Source organism: Geotrypetes seraphini, chromosome 11, assembly GCF_902459505.1.
Source record: "Geotrypetes seraphini chromosome 11, aGeoSer1.1, whole genome shotgun sequence".
Taxonomy (NCBI): Eukaryota; Metazoa; Chordata; class Amphibia; order Gymnophiona; family Dermophiidae; genus Geotrypetes; species Geotrypetes seraphini.
This window is the reverse complement of record NC_047094.1, coordinates 68,390,086-68,405,059: the sequence shown is the minus strand read 5'-3', so window position 1 is coordinate 68,405,059 and position 14,974 is coordinate 68,390,086. Positions and strand designations below refer to the sequence as shown.

Here is a 14,974-nt window from a genome sequence, read left to right as displayed (position 1 = left end):
AGAGGCAGAACAATTGAGGTTATGCTCTTTGTTTTAGATAGTCAAAAAGGCTGCGAAGCCTTAGGTGCAGCAGAAGGCTGAAATTTCTGTTGCTGCGGTTTCTTAGAAGGTGCTCGAGTGTAAGGAGCAGCCCTTGGAGTACAATGCCTCTGGAAACCTAGAGTAGGGCGTGAAGGTTTAGCAGGAGCTGGCTTTGGTCTGACAATGGAAGCGAAAGACTTTTCATGCTCAGACAATTTCTTAGTGGCAGCCTCTATGGATTCTTCAAAGAGGTCATTGCCAGATGGTCCTGAAGATTAGGGTCCATGTCAATGGTGCGAAGCCAGGCCAAGCAGCGCATTGCTACAGAGAAAGCAGTGGCCCTAGCCCACAGCTCAAACGCATCATAAGATGACAGAGTAGCAGCCATCCGCTGCAATTATGGCATGAATCTGTGCCATCCTGTCCTGAGGAGGCTATCTGTGAAGTTTGGAGCGAAAACGAAGCTCCTAAGGTCAAAAAAATACACCTTTAAAAACTTTAATGAAAATCCAAGATGGCTGCCGCAGGTGCCAATTTTGCCCTAAAATGGCCAGGGGGAACCCCCCCCCAGGAAACCCAGAAAAACGGTGATTTTTTTTATTTTATGGGGGGGGGTTGAACTAGAGCATGCAGGGAAACCACCCAAAAACCCGTTTCCACTCCCCCCCCAAAAAAAAAAATCGTGGGTACATAGACACACGCAGAGACATATGTTGCAATAGAATTCAATGGCAGCCAACTAAACACTGCCAAGTCAGGTTGGGAGTGTGTGTTTCTTGGCAGTGGGAGAGATTAGGTATCTCTCCCGCTGAGGTGATGGTGTTGCATAGTGGCGGGAGAGCATGGGCATCTCTCCCACTGCCGAGGGGTGTTAGTGAAGGGTTACTTTTCCTGGCAGCCTGGGAGAGGGTTTGCATTTATTCTGTGCATGTGCTCATTGTTATCACCAGCAATGGGCACATGCAAACTTAGCAAATTTTCGTTACTCTCCACCAACCTCATTTGTACCAGCATTTTTTGAAGAATGACTTGCTTTTTTAAAAATCGGTATTGTAACAGCTGCGACAGCAGCCCATCGGTTTTTTTACACGGATTTTTGAGAATCTAGCTCTAAGTTCTTTACTCAACTTCTCACCTCAAACTGGTGCAACAACTGCACAAGGGAGTCGCCCACAAACACCACCTCTGGCTCCTTGTCCTTGCTGTCTGATACAAAGCGATTGTGCTGCAGAATAGAAAGACAAAACCATCTAGAGTTATTCAGGTTCTTGGTGTGAACCTCTTCCCCCCTGCAAAGTGACTATGGTTCTTATTTGACTGGTGGGGAAGGGACAGGAGAAGTGAAATAAAGCAGTGTTTCTCAACCTGGGGTACGCGGTCTGACCACCTATTCCTCCCTACCACTCCTGCTGCCTCCATTTAATTATCCCCTGCCGCCAGCTCCATTTAATTATTCCCAGCCACCGCAACTACGGGAAGGGAAAGGTCAGGTGCATGCAGCGACTGCATGCCGCCAGCCCACAAGCCTTCCCCCCTGACATCAATTCTGACATCGGAAAGCACAGTTACTTACCGTAACAGGTGTTATCCAGGGACAGCAGGCATATATTCTCACATGTGGGGTGACGTCATCTACGGAGCCCCAGCGCAGACAGCTTTTCAAGCAAACTTGATTGAAGTTTCAAGTTTGCTACACTGCACCACGCATGTGCATGCCTTCTTGCCCACTAGAGGGCGCATCCCCACCTCGTGGTCCTCAGTTCCATAACCAGCAAAGAAGCCATCCCCGGGGAGGAGGGCGGGTTGTGAGAATATATGCCTGCTGTCCCTGGATAACACCTGTTACGGTAAGTAACTGTGCTTTATCCCAGGACAAGCAGGCATGATATTCTCACATGTGGGTGACCTCCAAGCCAACCAAAAAAGGGCAGGTGGGAGGATGGCAATTTAGGAAAACAGGTTACGTAACACCGACTGGCCAAACCGGCCGTCGCTTCTGGACAAAGTGTCCAGACAGTAGTGGGAGGTGAACGTATGAACCGAAGACCAAGTGGCAGCTTTACATATGTCCTCCACAGGAGTAGACCGGAGGAAAGCAACAGAAGCTGCCATCGCCCGGACCTTATGCCCCGTGACTTGACCATGGAGCGTGAGACCAGCCTGAGCGTAGCAAAAAGAAATACAAGCAGCGAGCCAGTTGGACAAGGTGCGCTTGGAAACAGGATGTCCCAGCCGATTAGGATCGAAGGACAAAAATAATTGAGGAACCTTCCGATATGACTTGGTACGTTGGAGATAAAAAGCCAACGCCCTCTTACAGTCCAGCGTGTGAAGAGCCGCTTCACCAGGATGAGAGTGGGGCTTCGGGAAGAACACCGGAAGGACAATAGACTGATTGAGGTGGAAATCAGACACAACCTTAGGTAGAAATTTGGGATGGGTGCGAAGAACCACCTTGTCATGATGGAAGACAGTAAAGGGCAGGTCCGCAACCAAAGCCTGAAGCTCACTAATTCGACGAGCAGACGTGAGCGCAAGCAAAAAGATCACTTTCCAAGTGAGAAACTTAGGAAGAGACTTGTCAATTGGCTCAAAGGGAGGTTTCATCATCTGAGCCAAGACCACATTCAGATCCCAAACTACAGGAGGAGGTTTCAGCGGAGGATTAACATTAACTAAACCCCTCATGAAACGAACCACCAGAGGATGAAGAGAGAGAGAACGACCCTCTAGATGCCGATGGAAAGCAGCAATAGCACTGAGATGCACCCGGATGGAAGTTGTCTTCAGCCCAGACTGGGACAAATGCAGCAAATATTCCAGAACCGAAGACACCGGAACCAAATTGGGGTCCAGATGATGTGAGGTACACCAGGATGCAAATCTGGTCCACTTCTGTGAATAACAAAGCCGAGTCGAGGCCTTGCGCGAGGCTTCCAACACCTCCCTGACCGCCGGAGTCAGGGGGAAAGGAACCAAGCCGTCAGATGCAATGACGGAAGATTGGGATGCAACAGCGAACCCCGACTCTGAGACAGCAGAGAGGGAAAACTGGCAGAAGTAGAGGCTCCCTGGCACTGAGTTGAAGGAGCAGGGAAAACCAGTGCTGACGAGGCCAACGTGGCGCTATGACAATCATAGTGGCTCCGGATGACTTGAGGTGAACCAACGTCCTCAATATCAGAGGAAAAGGAGGAAACGCATAAAGGAATCTCCCTCCCCAGTCGAGAAGAAAGGCATCTGCCTCGAGACGGTCCTGGGAGTACATCCGGGAACAATAGAGGGGCAGTTTGCGAGTCTCGGGGGAGGCAAACAGATCCACCTGAGGAGTTCCCCAGCGGTCGAAGACCTCATGCAGAACCCGGGAGTTCAACGACCACTTGTGCGGTTGGAGAAGCCGACTGAGCCTGTCCACTAGGCAATTCTTTTCTCCTTGGATGTAAACCGCACGTAGGAAGATGTTCTGGGAGACCGCCCATTCCCAAAGGCGCAGGGCTTCCTGGCACAGGGCCCAAGAACCCGTTCCCCCTTGTTTGTTCACATAATACATCGCCACCTGGTTGTCCGTCCGCACGAGGACTACCTGGTCGTGGAGCAGGTGGCCGAACGCTCGAGCCGCCAGAAAAATGGCCCAAAGCTCCAACACATTGATGTGACAAAGACGGTCCTCCGCCGATCATAGACCCTGGGTCCGCAAACCGTCGAGATGAGCCCCCCACGCGTACTCCGAGGAATCCGTGGTCAGGACCTTGCGATGCGGCGGAACGAGAAAGAGCAAACCCCCTGAAAGATTGGAAGAGTTTGTCCACCAACGGAGCGAGCGTCTCAAAGAGGAGTCACCGTTATCGGGCAAGAGAGTGGATCACACTCCTGACGCCATTGGGAGGCCAAGGTCCACTGAGGAAGCCTCAGATGCAATCGGGCGAACGGAGTGACATAGACCGTCGACGCCATGTGGCCCAGGAGCACCATCATGCGATGAGCAGAAACTGCGGGCATCCGCGAAACCTGGCGACTCAATCGAAGCAGGGCCTGCAACCGAGGAGGAGGAAGGAAGGAACGGAGGCGAACCGTGTCCAGCACGGCTCCGATAAACTGAAGGGATTGAGTCGGGCTCAACTGAGACTTGGGGAAGTTCACCTCGAACCCCAGTCGTTGAAGGAAGATGATAGTCTGTCGGGTCGCTGAGATAATCCCCTCCCTGGTGGAGGCCTTGATCAGCCAATCGTCCAGGTAGGGAAAGACCTGGAGCCCCTGCGATCTCAGGGCTGCCGCAACCACCACCATACACTTCGTGAAGACTCGAGGGGACGAAGCAAGACCAAATGGGAGAACCCGATATTGAAGGTGCAAATCCCCCACCTGGAACCGTAAATACTTGCGGAAAGCGGGATGCACCGGAACATGAGTATAGGCTTCCTTCAAGTCTAGGGAGCACATCCAATCCCCTTCCTCCAACAGAGGGTATAAAACCGGAAGTGACAACATCCGGAACTTCTCCCGGACCAGGAATTTGTTGAGCTTCCGGAGGTCCAAAATGGGGCGTAAGTCCCCTGTCTTCTTTGGGACCAAAAAGTAACGGGAGTAAAACCCCGTTCCCCGTTGTTCTGGGGGCACTGGTTCCACCGCCCGTAGGCTCAACAAGGCCCTGGCCTCCAGAAGGAGAAGGGGAAGTTGGCTGCGGTTGCACGGACACGTTCCGGGTGGATGGTCCAGCGGCGTGGCTGAGAAATTCAGCGAGTAGCCCTCGGAGATGATCCGGAGCACCCATGCGTCGGATGTAATCTCAGTCCAAGCCACAGAAAAGGACCTGAGTCGGCCCCCGATTGGGAGGGGGTCCGGTGATATTGCGGAGGGGGCCCGCCCCCATCCGCACAGCCCGTCAAAAGGACGGGGCCGGCTTGGACGCTCCCTGCGCCGGAGGTTTCGGCTGTCCCCCTCTACCCTGTTGGGGAGGGCGCCGGGCCGGAGGTCTAGAAAATGCAGGAGTAGACTTCTGCGGGTATGTCCTCGGGGGCGGCCGGAAAGATTTTTGCGGCGGGGCACGAGGTTTAGCACGGACCAAGGAGGCTAAGGAGCGCTCCTGTTCCGACAAACGTTTGGTCGCCGCCTCCAAGGATTCATTGAATAATTCTGAACCCACGCATGGTAAATTGGCCAGGCGTTCCTGTAGGTTAGGGTCCATATCGAGGGTAAGGAGCCACGTTAGCCGGCGCATAGCCACCGCAAAGGCCGACACCCTCGAAGCAAGCTCAAACGCGTCGTACACAGCGTGGAACAGGTACAGCCGCAATTGAGACAAGTTGGACATGAATGTGGCAAACCCCTCTCGATGGGAAGCAGGCATGACCTCCCTATACTGAGGTAAGTCCTTCACCAAGCTACGCAAATAGGATGAAAACGTAAATGCGTAGTCGAGGACCCTGATCGCCATGAGGGAATTAGAATAGAGGCGACGACCAAACTTGTCCAGGGTCCGCCCCTCCCTCCCGGGCGGGACCGCCGCCAAGACTCTGGAGGGTTGAGTCTTCTTAAGCGCCGACTCCACGATCAACGACTGGTGTGAGAGTTGAGGCTTATCGAACCCTTTAGACGGAATGGTCCGGTACTTGGACTCCATCTTGGACGGCACCGCAGTGATTGTAAGAGGGGAGTCCAAGTTCTTGAGGAAGGTTTGGTGTAGGACCTTATTCAGAGGAAGGCGAGGAGTTTCCCTCGGGGGAGTAGGAAGGTCCTGCTTCTCCAGGAACTCTTTGGTATATTGAGAACCCGCCATTAAGTCAAGCCCCAAGGATTGTGCCATATCCTGCACGAACCTGGAGAAAGAGGATGTTCTGGCGGGTGGCGAGGGGGTTCGAGATCTCCCCGCCGAACAGAAGGGGGAAGCCTCGCGGGAATACCGCGGTTCCCTGCCAGACCCCGATCCCCAGGAGGCCACATCCAGCGACCTCGAAGGGGTCGGGGAACGCCTGCGCCCCGAAGAGCCCTTGGGGGAAACCCCGGGGGTCCGAGGCACCGAGGCACGCCCCCTCCGTCTCGGGGAAGAGTCTCTCGAACCCCCTCTCGCGGGGGAGCGAAACAGGCGTGGGTTGTCGAGGCGGAGCTTCGAGACACGCAAGGTCTCGCCCTCGAGCGGCGAAGAGCGACCACGCCTCCGAGGAGAAGCCCGAGAACGTTTGGGTTTCCTCGGACGACGCCTCGCCCGAGGCCGGTCCGAGGGTGAGGAGCCCCGAGAAGACCTCGAAGAAGAGGAAGACGATATCCTCCTGACCCGACGCACCTTGTCCCGAGGCCTTACGCTCCTCTCAGGCTGGGCCCCCGAGGTCGAAGTCGGGATCGAGGTCGGGGCCGTCCCGGCACCCGAAGTCGAGGGTACCGAGACCGAGGCCGCCGAGGCCTGGGCCGTCGAGACCGGTGCAGTCGAGGCCGAAGCCTGCTGCAGTTGCTCGATGGCTCCTGACAGCTCCGAGGTAATCAACGCTCGGAGCAAGTCTTGGAAGGCCAGGATCCCCATCATGGCCGGTAGGTCCGAGGCCGGGGGGTGCTCCCTGGAGGGCGACCTCGGGGCACTAGATTTGCCAACCCTGGGCTGGGCCGAGTACGACCCACCCGCTGTCGAGGAGCACGAGGATGGCTTCTTCGCCGAACCTGGGGCTGAGGAGGGAAGCGGGGACTTACCCGAGGTAGGCTTGGTCGGAGCAGCAGGCTTCGATGAAGTCGAGGGACGCGGCTGGGGCGAGGATCCCGAGGCCGAGGACGAAGCCGAGGCCTTCCCCGCCGCGGAGTCGACCGCAAAAAGCTCCGCCATCCTGGCATGGCGTCGGCGGAGCGCTCTGGCCTGGAAAGTAGAGCACCTGTCACAAGAGTCTGTCGGATGCTCAGGCCCTAAACAGAGCAAGCACCACCGGTGAGGATCGGTAATAGAAAGTAACCGATCGCACCGGGTGCACTTCTTAAAACCCGTCAAGGGACGGGACATGAAAACCGACAAGGCCGGAATGAGCACGGCCGGCGGCCGCGGCTCACGGGGGCCCCCGGAGCCGAACCGAGAAAAAGAAAGTCGTAAAAGATTTTTTTTTTTTTTTTATAACAAAGACAACTGAAAAAGAAAGTAAAGCACAGCGACCGAGCGAAAATCACCCAGACGCGGTGACAGAAGGCAAGCTATCAGAGCTCAATTTCCACAGGGCTTCTGGCTCCGCGGAAAAAACTGAACTGAGGACCACGAGGTGGGGATGCGCCCTCTAGTGGGCAAGAAGGCATGCACATGCATGGTGCAGTGTAGCAAACTTGAAACTTCAATCAAGTTTGCTTGAAAAGCTGTCCGCGCTGGGGCTCCGTAGATGACGTCACCCCACATGTGAGAATATCATGCCTGCTTGTCCTGGGATAAAGAAGGTTCCAGGCCAACCAATCACATGAATTCTTTTTACTTATCATAGGAACAAGCTTCCAGTGCAGGTGATCGAGGCAGACAGCGTGCCAGACTTTAAGAATAAATGGGATACCCATGTGGGATCCCTACGAGGGTCAAAATAAGGAAATTGGGTCATTAGGGCATAGACAGGGGGTGGGTAAGCAGCGTGGGCAGACTTGATGGGCTGTAGCCCTTTTCTGCCGTCATCTTCTATGTTTCTATGGTTTTAATGCAGTGTCTCTAGCATGCCACGACGGGACCTGTTTTGCCCAAAAGGCTCTCAAGGGTTTGTGGAGGAACTCAATTGCGGCATCCTTCCTCGCTTAGAGCTAGAGCTGCTCCACGAAAAAAAAGCAGTTCAGCTCTAGCCCTAAGTGAAGAAGGATGCCGCATTGAGCTCCTCCACGAACCTTTGAGAAAGCCTTTTGGGCGAAATGGGTCCCGTCGGGGCATGCTAGAGACACTGCATTAAAAACGATAAGTAAAAAGAATTCATGCTGTCTACTAGTTTTTATTTCTAGATTTACAATACAGAAGTAATTAGACAAGTTACACCACATAAGGAGGCAATGTAAAGTGCTGAAGCCAGATATACAGTGGTTGGATGCTTTGATATTGATGACTTTGAAGGCTCTGTTGCCATCCTGGTGTTGAATCCAAGCAGTGACGATTTCAGTCACTGTGGTTGTTTCCAGTTGTCCTTACATTTTCATCTTCTATACCTTCTAGTAGTTGCTGAAAAGTTCTCAGCCCAACCAATAAAGTTGGGGCACTCTCTCCAGTGATTTTCCACTTTTTTCATTCTGTTGGAAAAATATGGAATGAAAAAGTGGAAAATTGCTGGACTCTATGGAGACTGCCTCAAATTTGTTGGTTGGGATGAGAACTTTTCAGCAGCCCCTTTTAAAGCTTGGCATGTGCTAAATGCTGTACATTCTATTTTTAATCTATGGGCCTTATGGCTCAGGCTAATGTCCATTAACACACACTAAGTTTTAGTAAAAGGACTCCAATCTTTTTGATTGCATAATGGAATATTACCGTATTTTTCGCTCCATAAGACGCACCTGACCATAAAATGCACCCACCTGTAGAGGAGGAAAAACCAGGAAAAAAATTCTGGTGGTCTAGTGGTAGGCCGGGACAGGGTACAGTGCACGTCTAATAGTAGGCAAGTGTAATGGCAGCCAGCCAGCCAACCCCAAGCCAGCCCCCCCCCCCCCCGTACCTTTTTTATCCATTCTGGCGGTCCACCGTATTTTCCATGCTCCTGCCTCGGTTCCCATGCTCTTTTCCAGCAGCGGAGCACAAGGCAGCAGGCACACGCTTTTTGGGACTCTACTCCAAATGACTGCCATCAGTTCTCACGGGAGTCGCGGGATCTCAAACAGGAGATGTTTGTCCTGGCCAGAAGCCAATTTTGCAGTTATATCACTAAGTTCGGCTACTCTGCTCACGAACTCCTCATAAGTCAGAAAGCCACTGTCACGAACCAAAGAGACATGCTTTAAGGCAGCTTGTTCATTACAATTTGTGTCTGGTTTGAAATCTGTTGTCCCATGGTTTAAAGCAGGGGTGTCCAACCTGCGGCCCGGTGAAGTATTTTGTGTGGCCCCAGTTGAGGGCGATGCAGTGTTTTCCTCTGCTGCCCCCGGGTGTTTACCGTCTTGCCGGCTCCTTCCTCTGTCTTGCTGCAGCGTTTGCTGCAGCGTTTGCACGGCCCCAGAAACATTTTTTTCGGCCAATGCGGCCCAGGGAAGCCAAAAGGTTGGACACCCCTGGTTTAAAGCAATGGTCCAGATCAGTGTTCAGTAGTGCTGCCCAATTCAGGGAAAAAAATTTTTGATTCAATTCAACCTATTGAATCGATTTTTCCAATTCGATTTTCCTGCCCAATTAGGTGTTTTTTCAAACATCCTGGTGGGTTTATTTTATAGCCTCTTCACCCCCTTTGCCTTCTCCTAACCACACTGATGCTATGGTGTAAACAAACAAAAAATATTTTTCCTCTCTGTGTTAAATCCTAGCTCATGTTTGTAGTCTAACACTAGCTCTGGCAGGATACACATTTCAAATCTGACATACTGTAATCACAAAACAGAAAATAAAATTATTTTTTCTACTTTTTGTTGTCTGGTCATTATTCTAATCTTGTTGGTCTCCGGCTCTGGTTATCTTCTGATAACTTGCTTTCCAGGGTCTCCTTTCTTCTTCCTCCATGCTAACCATCCATCTTCTATCTCTGTCCTACCCTTCCGTTTCCCTTCCCTCCCCTGGAGGTCTGGCATCTTTCCTTTTTTTCATCTCCATCCACAGATCCACCTTTTCTCAACTATCCTTTCATCCAGCATCTCTCCCTCCTTCCCCACTATCCCAGGGTCCCCCATATCTCCCTTTCTTTTCCCAACTACCCTCCTTATCCAGTATCTCTATCCCCCCCTCCACACTATCCCTTGTGTCCAATTTCTCTCCTTTTCTGTTCCTTCCCTCCCCAAATCCCATTGTCCACCATCTCTCTCCCTCTCCTGTTTTTAGACACATTATTTCTTCCCTCCCCAAAGTCCAGCATATGCACGTCTCTTTGAACCCCCTTCCCTCCCTCCGTGTACTTCTACACCAATGCCCCCCCTCCCCTGAAGGTCTGTCCCCCTGAAGGTCTGCACCCCCCCCCGAAGGCCTGCACCCCAACCCTGAAGGCCTGCCCATCCCCCTGAAGGCCTATACCACCCCTATGAAGGCCTGCATCCCCCCGAAGGCCTGCATCCCCCCCGAAGGCCTATATCACCCCTATGAAGGCCTGCATCCCCCCCAAAGCCCTGTCCCCTCTGAAGGCCTGCACCACTTCCCCCCCCCACTCTCTCCTCTCGAAGGCTTGCGTGTTCCCTCTGGCCTCCTGCGCACCATTTATCTACTAGCAGCAGCCTCTAGAGAAGATCGCTGGTGCTAGTGATCTCTGCAAGCTGCTATAGGTCTTCGGAGCTGATTCCTCTGCCGCGATCCTGCCTCTGACGTCAGAGGAGGGATGGGACTGCGGTAGAGGAAACAGCTCCAAAGACCTATAACTGCTTGCAGAGATCGCTAGTACCATCGATCTTCTCTGCAGGCTGCTGCTAGTAGATAAATGGTGCGCGGGAGGCCAGAGGGGAAGCCGGACACCAGCGGGAAGCCAGAGGGGAAGCCGGACACCAGCGGAAGGCCAGAGGGGAAGCCGGACACCAGCGGAAGGCCAGAGGGGAAGCCGGAAACCAGCGGAAGGCCAGAGGGGAAGCTGGAAACCAGCACTTCCCGACTGACCCTCCTCCATCGCCCTCTAAAGCAGGTGCGGCAGCGGTCACCAGCAAGAGGTAGCGCTGCCGCTCCTGATTTAGGGGGCCGAGGGTCAGTTAATGAATCGGGGGGGGGGGGGGGGGATTTTTTTTGTTTTAAATCGATTTGAATCGATTCACCCGAAGTGAAATGTTGAACCGATTCAAATCGTGAATCGGGCAGCACTAGTGTTCACTGTGCAATTTGATTTTGTTCATTTATGTAGTTTCTTCAATAATGCTCTCTGCAAGTAATCAGTTTTTCATCATAGGCACTCAAGAAGAGAAAATGCTCTTCAGAACACTCTGTGTTTTTGTAAGTTCAGAAAACAGTAAAACTGACAGCAGGAGGAGAGCAGGATGCAGTTCATCAGGCTGCGGCCCTACAGCTATTGCTTCAGAAAAAACGAAGCGCTTCCTCACTGATGGGCTTGGGTCGGCTTTAGACAACCCATTAAGCAGAAATACTGTGGATACCCCTGCACGTGCACAGGACGGACATCTGCTTCAGCAGACCCAGTCCAAGACAGAAAGCGTGCAAGTGCTGGCCATCGCTCCCATGTGCTACTCCCAATCTCGCCCTTTAACGCTTGTGGCCAGCCACACCAAGGGACAGGATTCAGTTCGTCAGGCTGCAAGCCCTACAGCTATTGCTTCAGACGAAACGAGGTGCTTCCTCACTGCTAGGCTCAGGTCAGCTTTAGACAACCTCCACCGGCACCTACAGGGTTTTTTCTCCATCCCACTAAGCAAAAATAGATACCCCTGTGCCCCTGCGCGTGTACAGGACGGATATCTGCTTCAGCAGACCCGGTCCGACGTGGAAAGTGTGCGAGTGCCGGCCATCGCTCCCATGCGCTACTCCCAATCCCGCACTTTACCACTCGTGACCAGCCACACCAAGGGGCCTCCGCTTACGGTGCTGCCAGTCCCTACGTTCCACTGGCAGGGAAGAAAGCAGGGGAACTGAGGCAGGAGCGTGGAAAGCGCGCTGGGAGCCAGAAAGATGAAAAAAGGTATGGGTTTTTGGTATTTTAAATATTAGCTCCAAAGGATGCACCCTTATTTCCAAAAGTGCGTCTTATGGAGCGAAAATTTACCTGGATAACCTTCTTTCTGTTAATACACATAGGATTCTGTACAATAGGTGAATATCCCCTGGTTGTGAGCTATTGCATAAGTGTCAATCACATCTTTTCAGTTCTACCTCTTTCTCCAGTGGACTGGAGCTCCCTCTTCAGTTTGTACCAAAGCAGTCGATCGCCACAACAACAGAAGAACTCAGCAGGGTTATGGGGAGCTTCCCCGGTAATACAATGCATTTCTGTTCTCTGTAACTCATAAAAAGAACAGTAGTTAAGAAACTTGCAAAGTAGGTATACACAGCGAGTCACCTTGCTTTGTGCAACAGGAACACATATGAAGCTCAAAACCTCAAACAACTCGGCACTAATTTACCATTAATAATTACATGTTCATCCAATTAACAGGAGATCTCCATTTCTGGACAATGGACCTGTCCAAGGCAGCAAGGAGGCGTGTAGAAAGAACTCACAGGGCAGGCAATACAGACTTGTGTGTATTAACAGAAAGATTATCCAGGTAAGAACCTCTCTTTCATTCTGTTATATAAACAGTCTGTATGATTGGAACATCACCTAAGCAATGTCAGACAACTAGAGTGGGACAGATGAGCTTGTCTGCAAAACCAAGGTCACAAAAGTGGCGTCCTCATAACAGCCACATCCACTCTGTAGAATCTCGTAAAGGTAACAGCTCTACAGATCTCTTTGGGCAGAACTGTCCTGTCTCCCACCCATGAAGACGCCACACTTCTAGTCAAATGATATTTAAGAGAAGTCGGTGGCTATTTCCCACAGCCAATGTGCGTCAACAAGATTGCCGTGCGAATCCATCTAGCAATAGAAATCTTGGAAAATGTCTGACTCGTTTGGACTGACTGGTTAGGACAAAAAGATGACTGAAAAGGCAAAAGTCATTTGTCCTTTCCAGATAGTGCAGAAAATTAACTCTATGCATGTCCAGACTCTAATCTCTTATCTTGCTTAGTTGAACCCAAAGGCTAAAAGGCAGGTAAACAAACTTCTCAGTTAATGTGAAAAGCTGAAACAACCTTTGGAAGAAAGGAAGGTACCATGCGCAAGTAGACTCCAGCCTCTGTGATCCTGAGATATAGCTCCCTGTATGACAGTGTCTGCAATTCCAAGACTTCTCATTGAGACAGTTGTCACCAGGAAAACTGTCTTCACTGAGATCCAGAATAATAATAATAACTTAATTCTTTTATACCACCATAACCAAAAGTTCTAGGTGGTTTACACTAAAAAGAGCTGGACAATCGGTGAAATACAATAATACAGTAAAAAATACAAATATTTGTAAAATAGAATGTCAATAATAAAACTCTTGAAGAGGCTCTTATGAAACTTTACGAGCCTCTTCAAAACTAAGTTAAGATTACATGATGGAACAGGCTGACATATTTGGGGGAGGGGCCCTAACGGCACCCCCTTTAAAAATCTGGTCACATTTGGACGAGATGCCAGCAATTTCTGTTTTCAAGCACAAGGGGAAAAAGTGAGGCCTGCCACCTGTACCTTGAGACACACAACTGCCAGGCCCTTTTCTAATCTAGCCTAGAGAATGCTAGGACCGCAGGAATTGGGGCTTTGAAAGATTATATATGATCCTTAGCGCACCAGAGTTGAAATGTTTTCCAGGCCTTAGCATAGGCTGCAACAGTCGCAGGCTTCATAGCCCACAGAAGAATAGAAATGACTACTTCTGATTATCCTTTTCATGTTAAGGCTAAGCGCTCAAGACCAATGATGTAAGACCAAAGTGATCTGGGTTCTCCATGGGTACTGGCCCCTGTCACAGGCGTACTACACCAGACTCCAGAATGGCCTCTGGGCAAGATTTTCTTTGGAAGACACAGACCCAGGCTGGCTCCACAGCCAAGAGAACACAGAAGAGGCAAAGCCCAAAGCTCCCACCCCCTTCCAGGAGCGTTACAGCATGCGGTACACAATCGCTGATCTGGTGCCCAACTGGCACAATCATGTCCACATCCAATAGATTAGGGGTTGGGGAGTTCACCCCAATCAATTTTGAATCAAACCAAGGGGTTTTTGAGGCAGAAATCAAAGTTAGAAAAAAGATCATTCTTAAAATCAAAGATAGCCACCGTCACAAATTTGCACAAAAATGGCAAAAATAAAACAAAATTTTAAAATAAAAAAATAGCGATTTGGGGTCTGGGGAGGTGGGGGACCTGAACCCTACTCACAGAAACTGTGAAAAATGAAGTTTAAATTAATTTACAAGCCACCCCTGAAGTTCCCATAGGAAATAATGGAAGTACTCAGTCTCTGTAGTGCCTTTGTCAGCGTTTTTAAAGCAGCCTCAGACAGCTCCAAATGCAATGGAATGGAAGATATTCTGACTGCCAGTCGGCCAGAGACCGACTGTACCCTCCACCCCCATAGATCTTCTGCCATGTGGCCGGGGGGCGGGAAAAGCAGCCTGCGCCTTGAAACCTGGGTGGGTTTCTGTCCAGATACACACAGCCTGTGCTACAAACCTGTGACAGGGTCACCAGCCAGCAAACTCCATGGGAAGGGACTCGGGTACTTGTAGAAGCTGACTTCACAGATCCACCAGAGTTTCTCTGTGAAGCTGCAGTCCAGCACTGAAGGACTGCATCCTTTTCTCTGACAGCAGACCACCGAGGAGGGGTCTCAAGGCACTGAAGCCACCGATAAACAAAGTTTAAGCAAACTTTAAGTGAAAAAATAAGACTTCTGCTCGGACTGCTTGCAGAAATTTAAAACTAAAGTTATTTACCGATTCTCACACTAGTGGGAGTGAAGCATGTGTTCAAAAAAAGATGTAGATTTCTGCAACACCTAGACTGAGGGCTAGGATTGAACCCCTAGCGTATGGAATCCAAGGTATGCAATTGAAACAAGATTGCCAAGAAAGCTTCCTTATATGCTGCCCTGGAGAAGGGGGGGGGGGGGGAAGAAGAGTCAGAGAGAGAAACTTTCAGAAATCAGAGTTTGTGAACTTTTTCTCTGAAAGACAAAGAAAGATTGACAGATTTGCTGCTAGCATTTATCCTCCTGTAAGACCTGGATCCTCAGTAGTGCAGATTCTTCTAAGACCAGCAGACCTTAGACACGCCTTGGCTAATTGCCCAGAAAGAGAG

At 51.0% G+C, this 14,974-nt stretch overlaps 1 protein-coding gene across 6 annotated transcripts in view; it reads right to left on the bottom strand.

Moving 5' to 3' along the window:
* Positions 1-14,974, bottom strand: part of PAFAH1B3 (platelet activating factor acetylhydrolase 1b catalytic subunit 3) — a 99,059-nt gene that overhangs the window by 43,147 nt on the left and 40,938 nt on the right. For 4 of the 6 annotated variants that reach the window (XM_033963479.1, XM_033963478.1, XM_033963482.1 and 1 more), the window contains one exon: positions 1,157-1,246. The exons of the other annotated variants lie outside the window; for them this stretch is intronic. In XM_033963479.1, the coding sequence (XP_033819370.1) occupies positions 1,157-1,246 (90 nt within the window). The remainder of the gene's footprint in view (positions 1-1,156; positions 1,247-14,974) is intronic. 6 annotated transcript variants of the gene reach the window in all.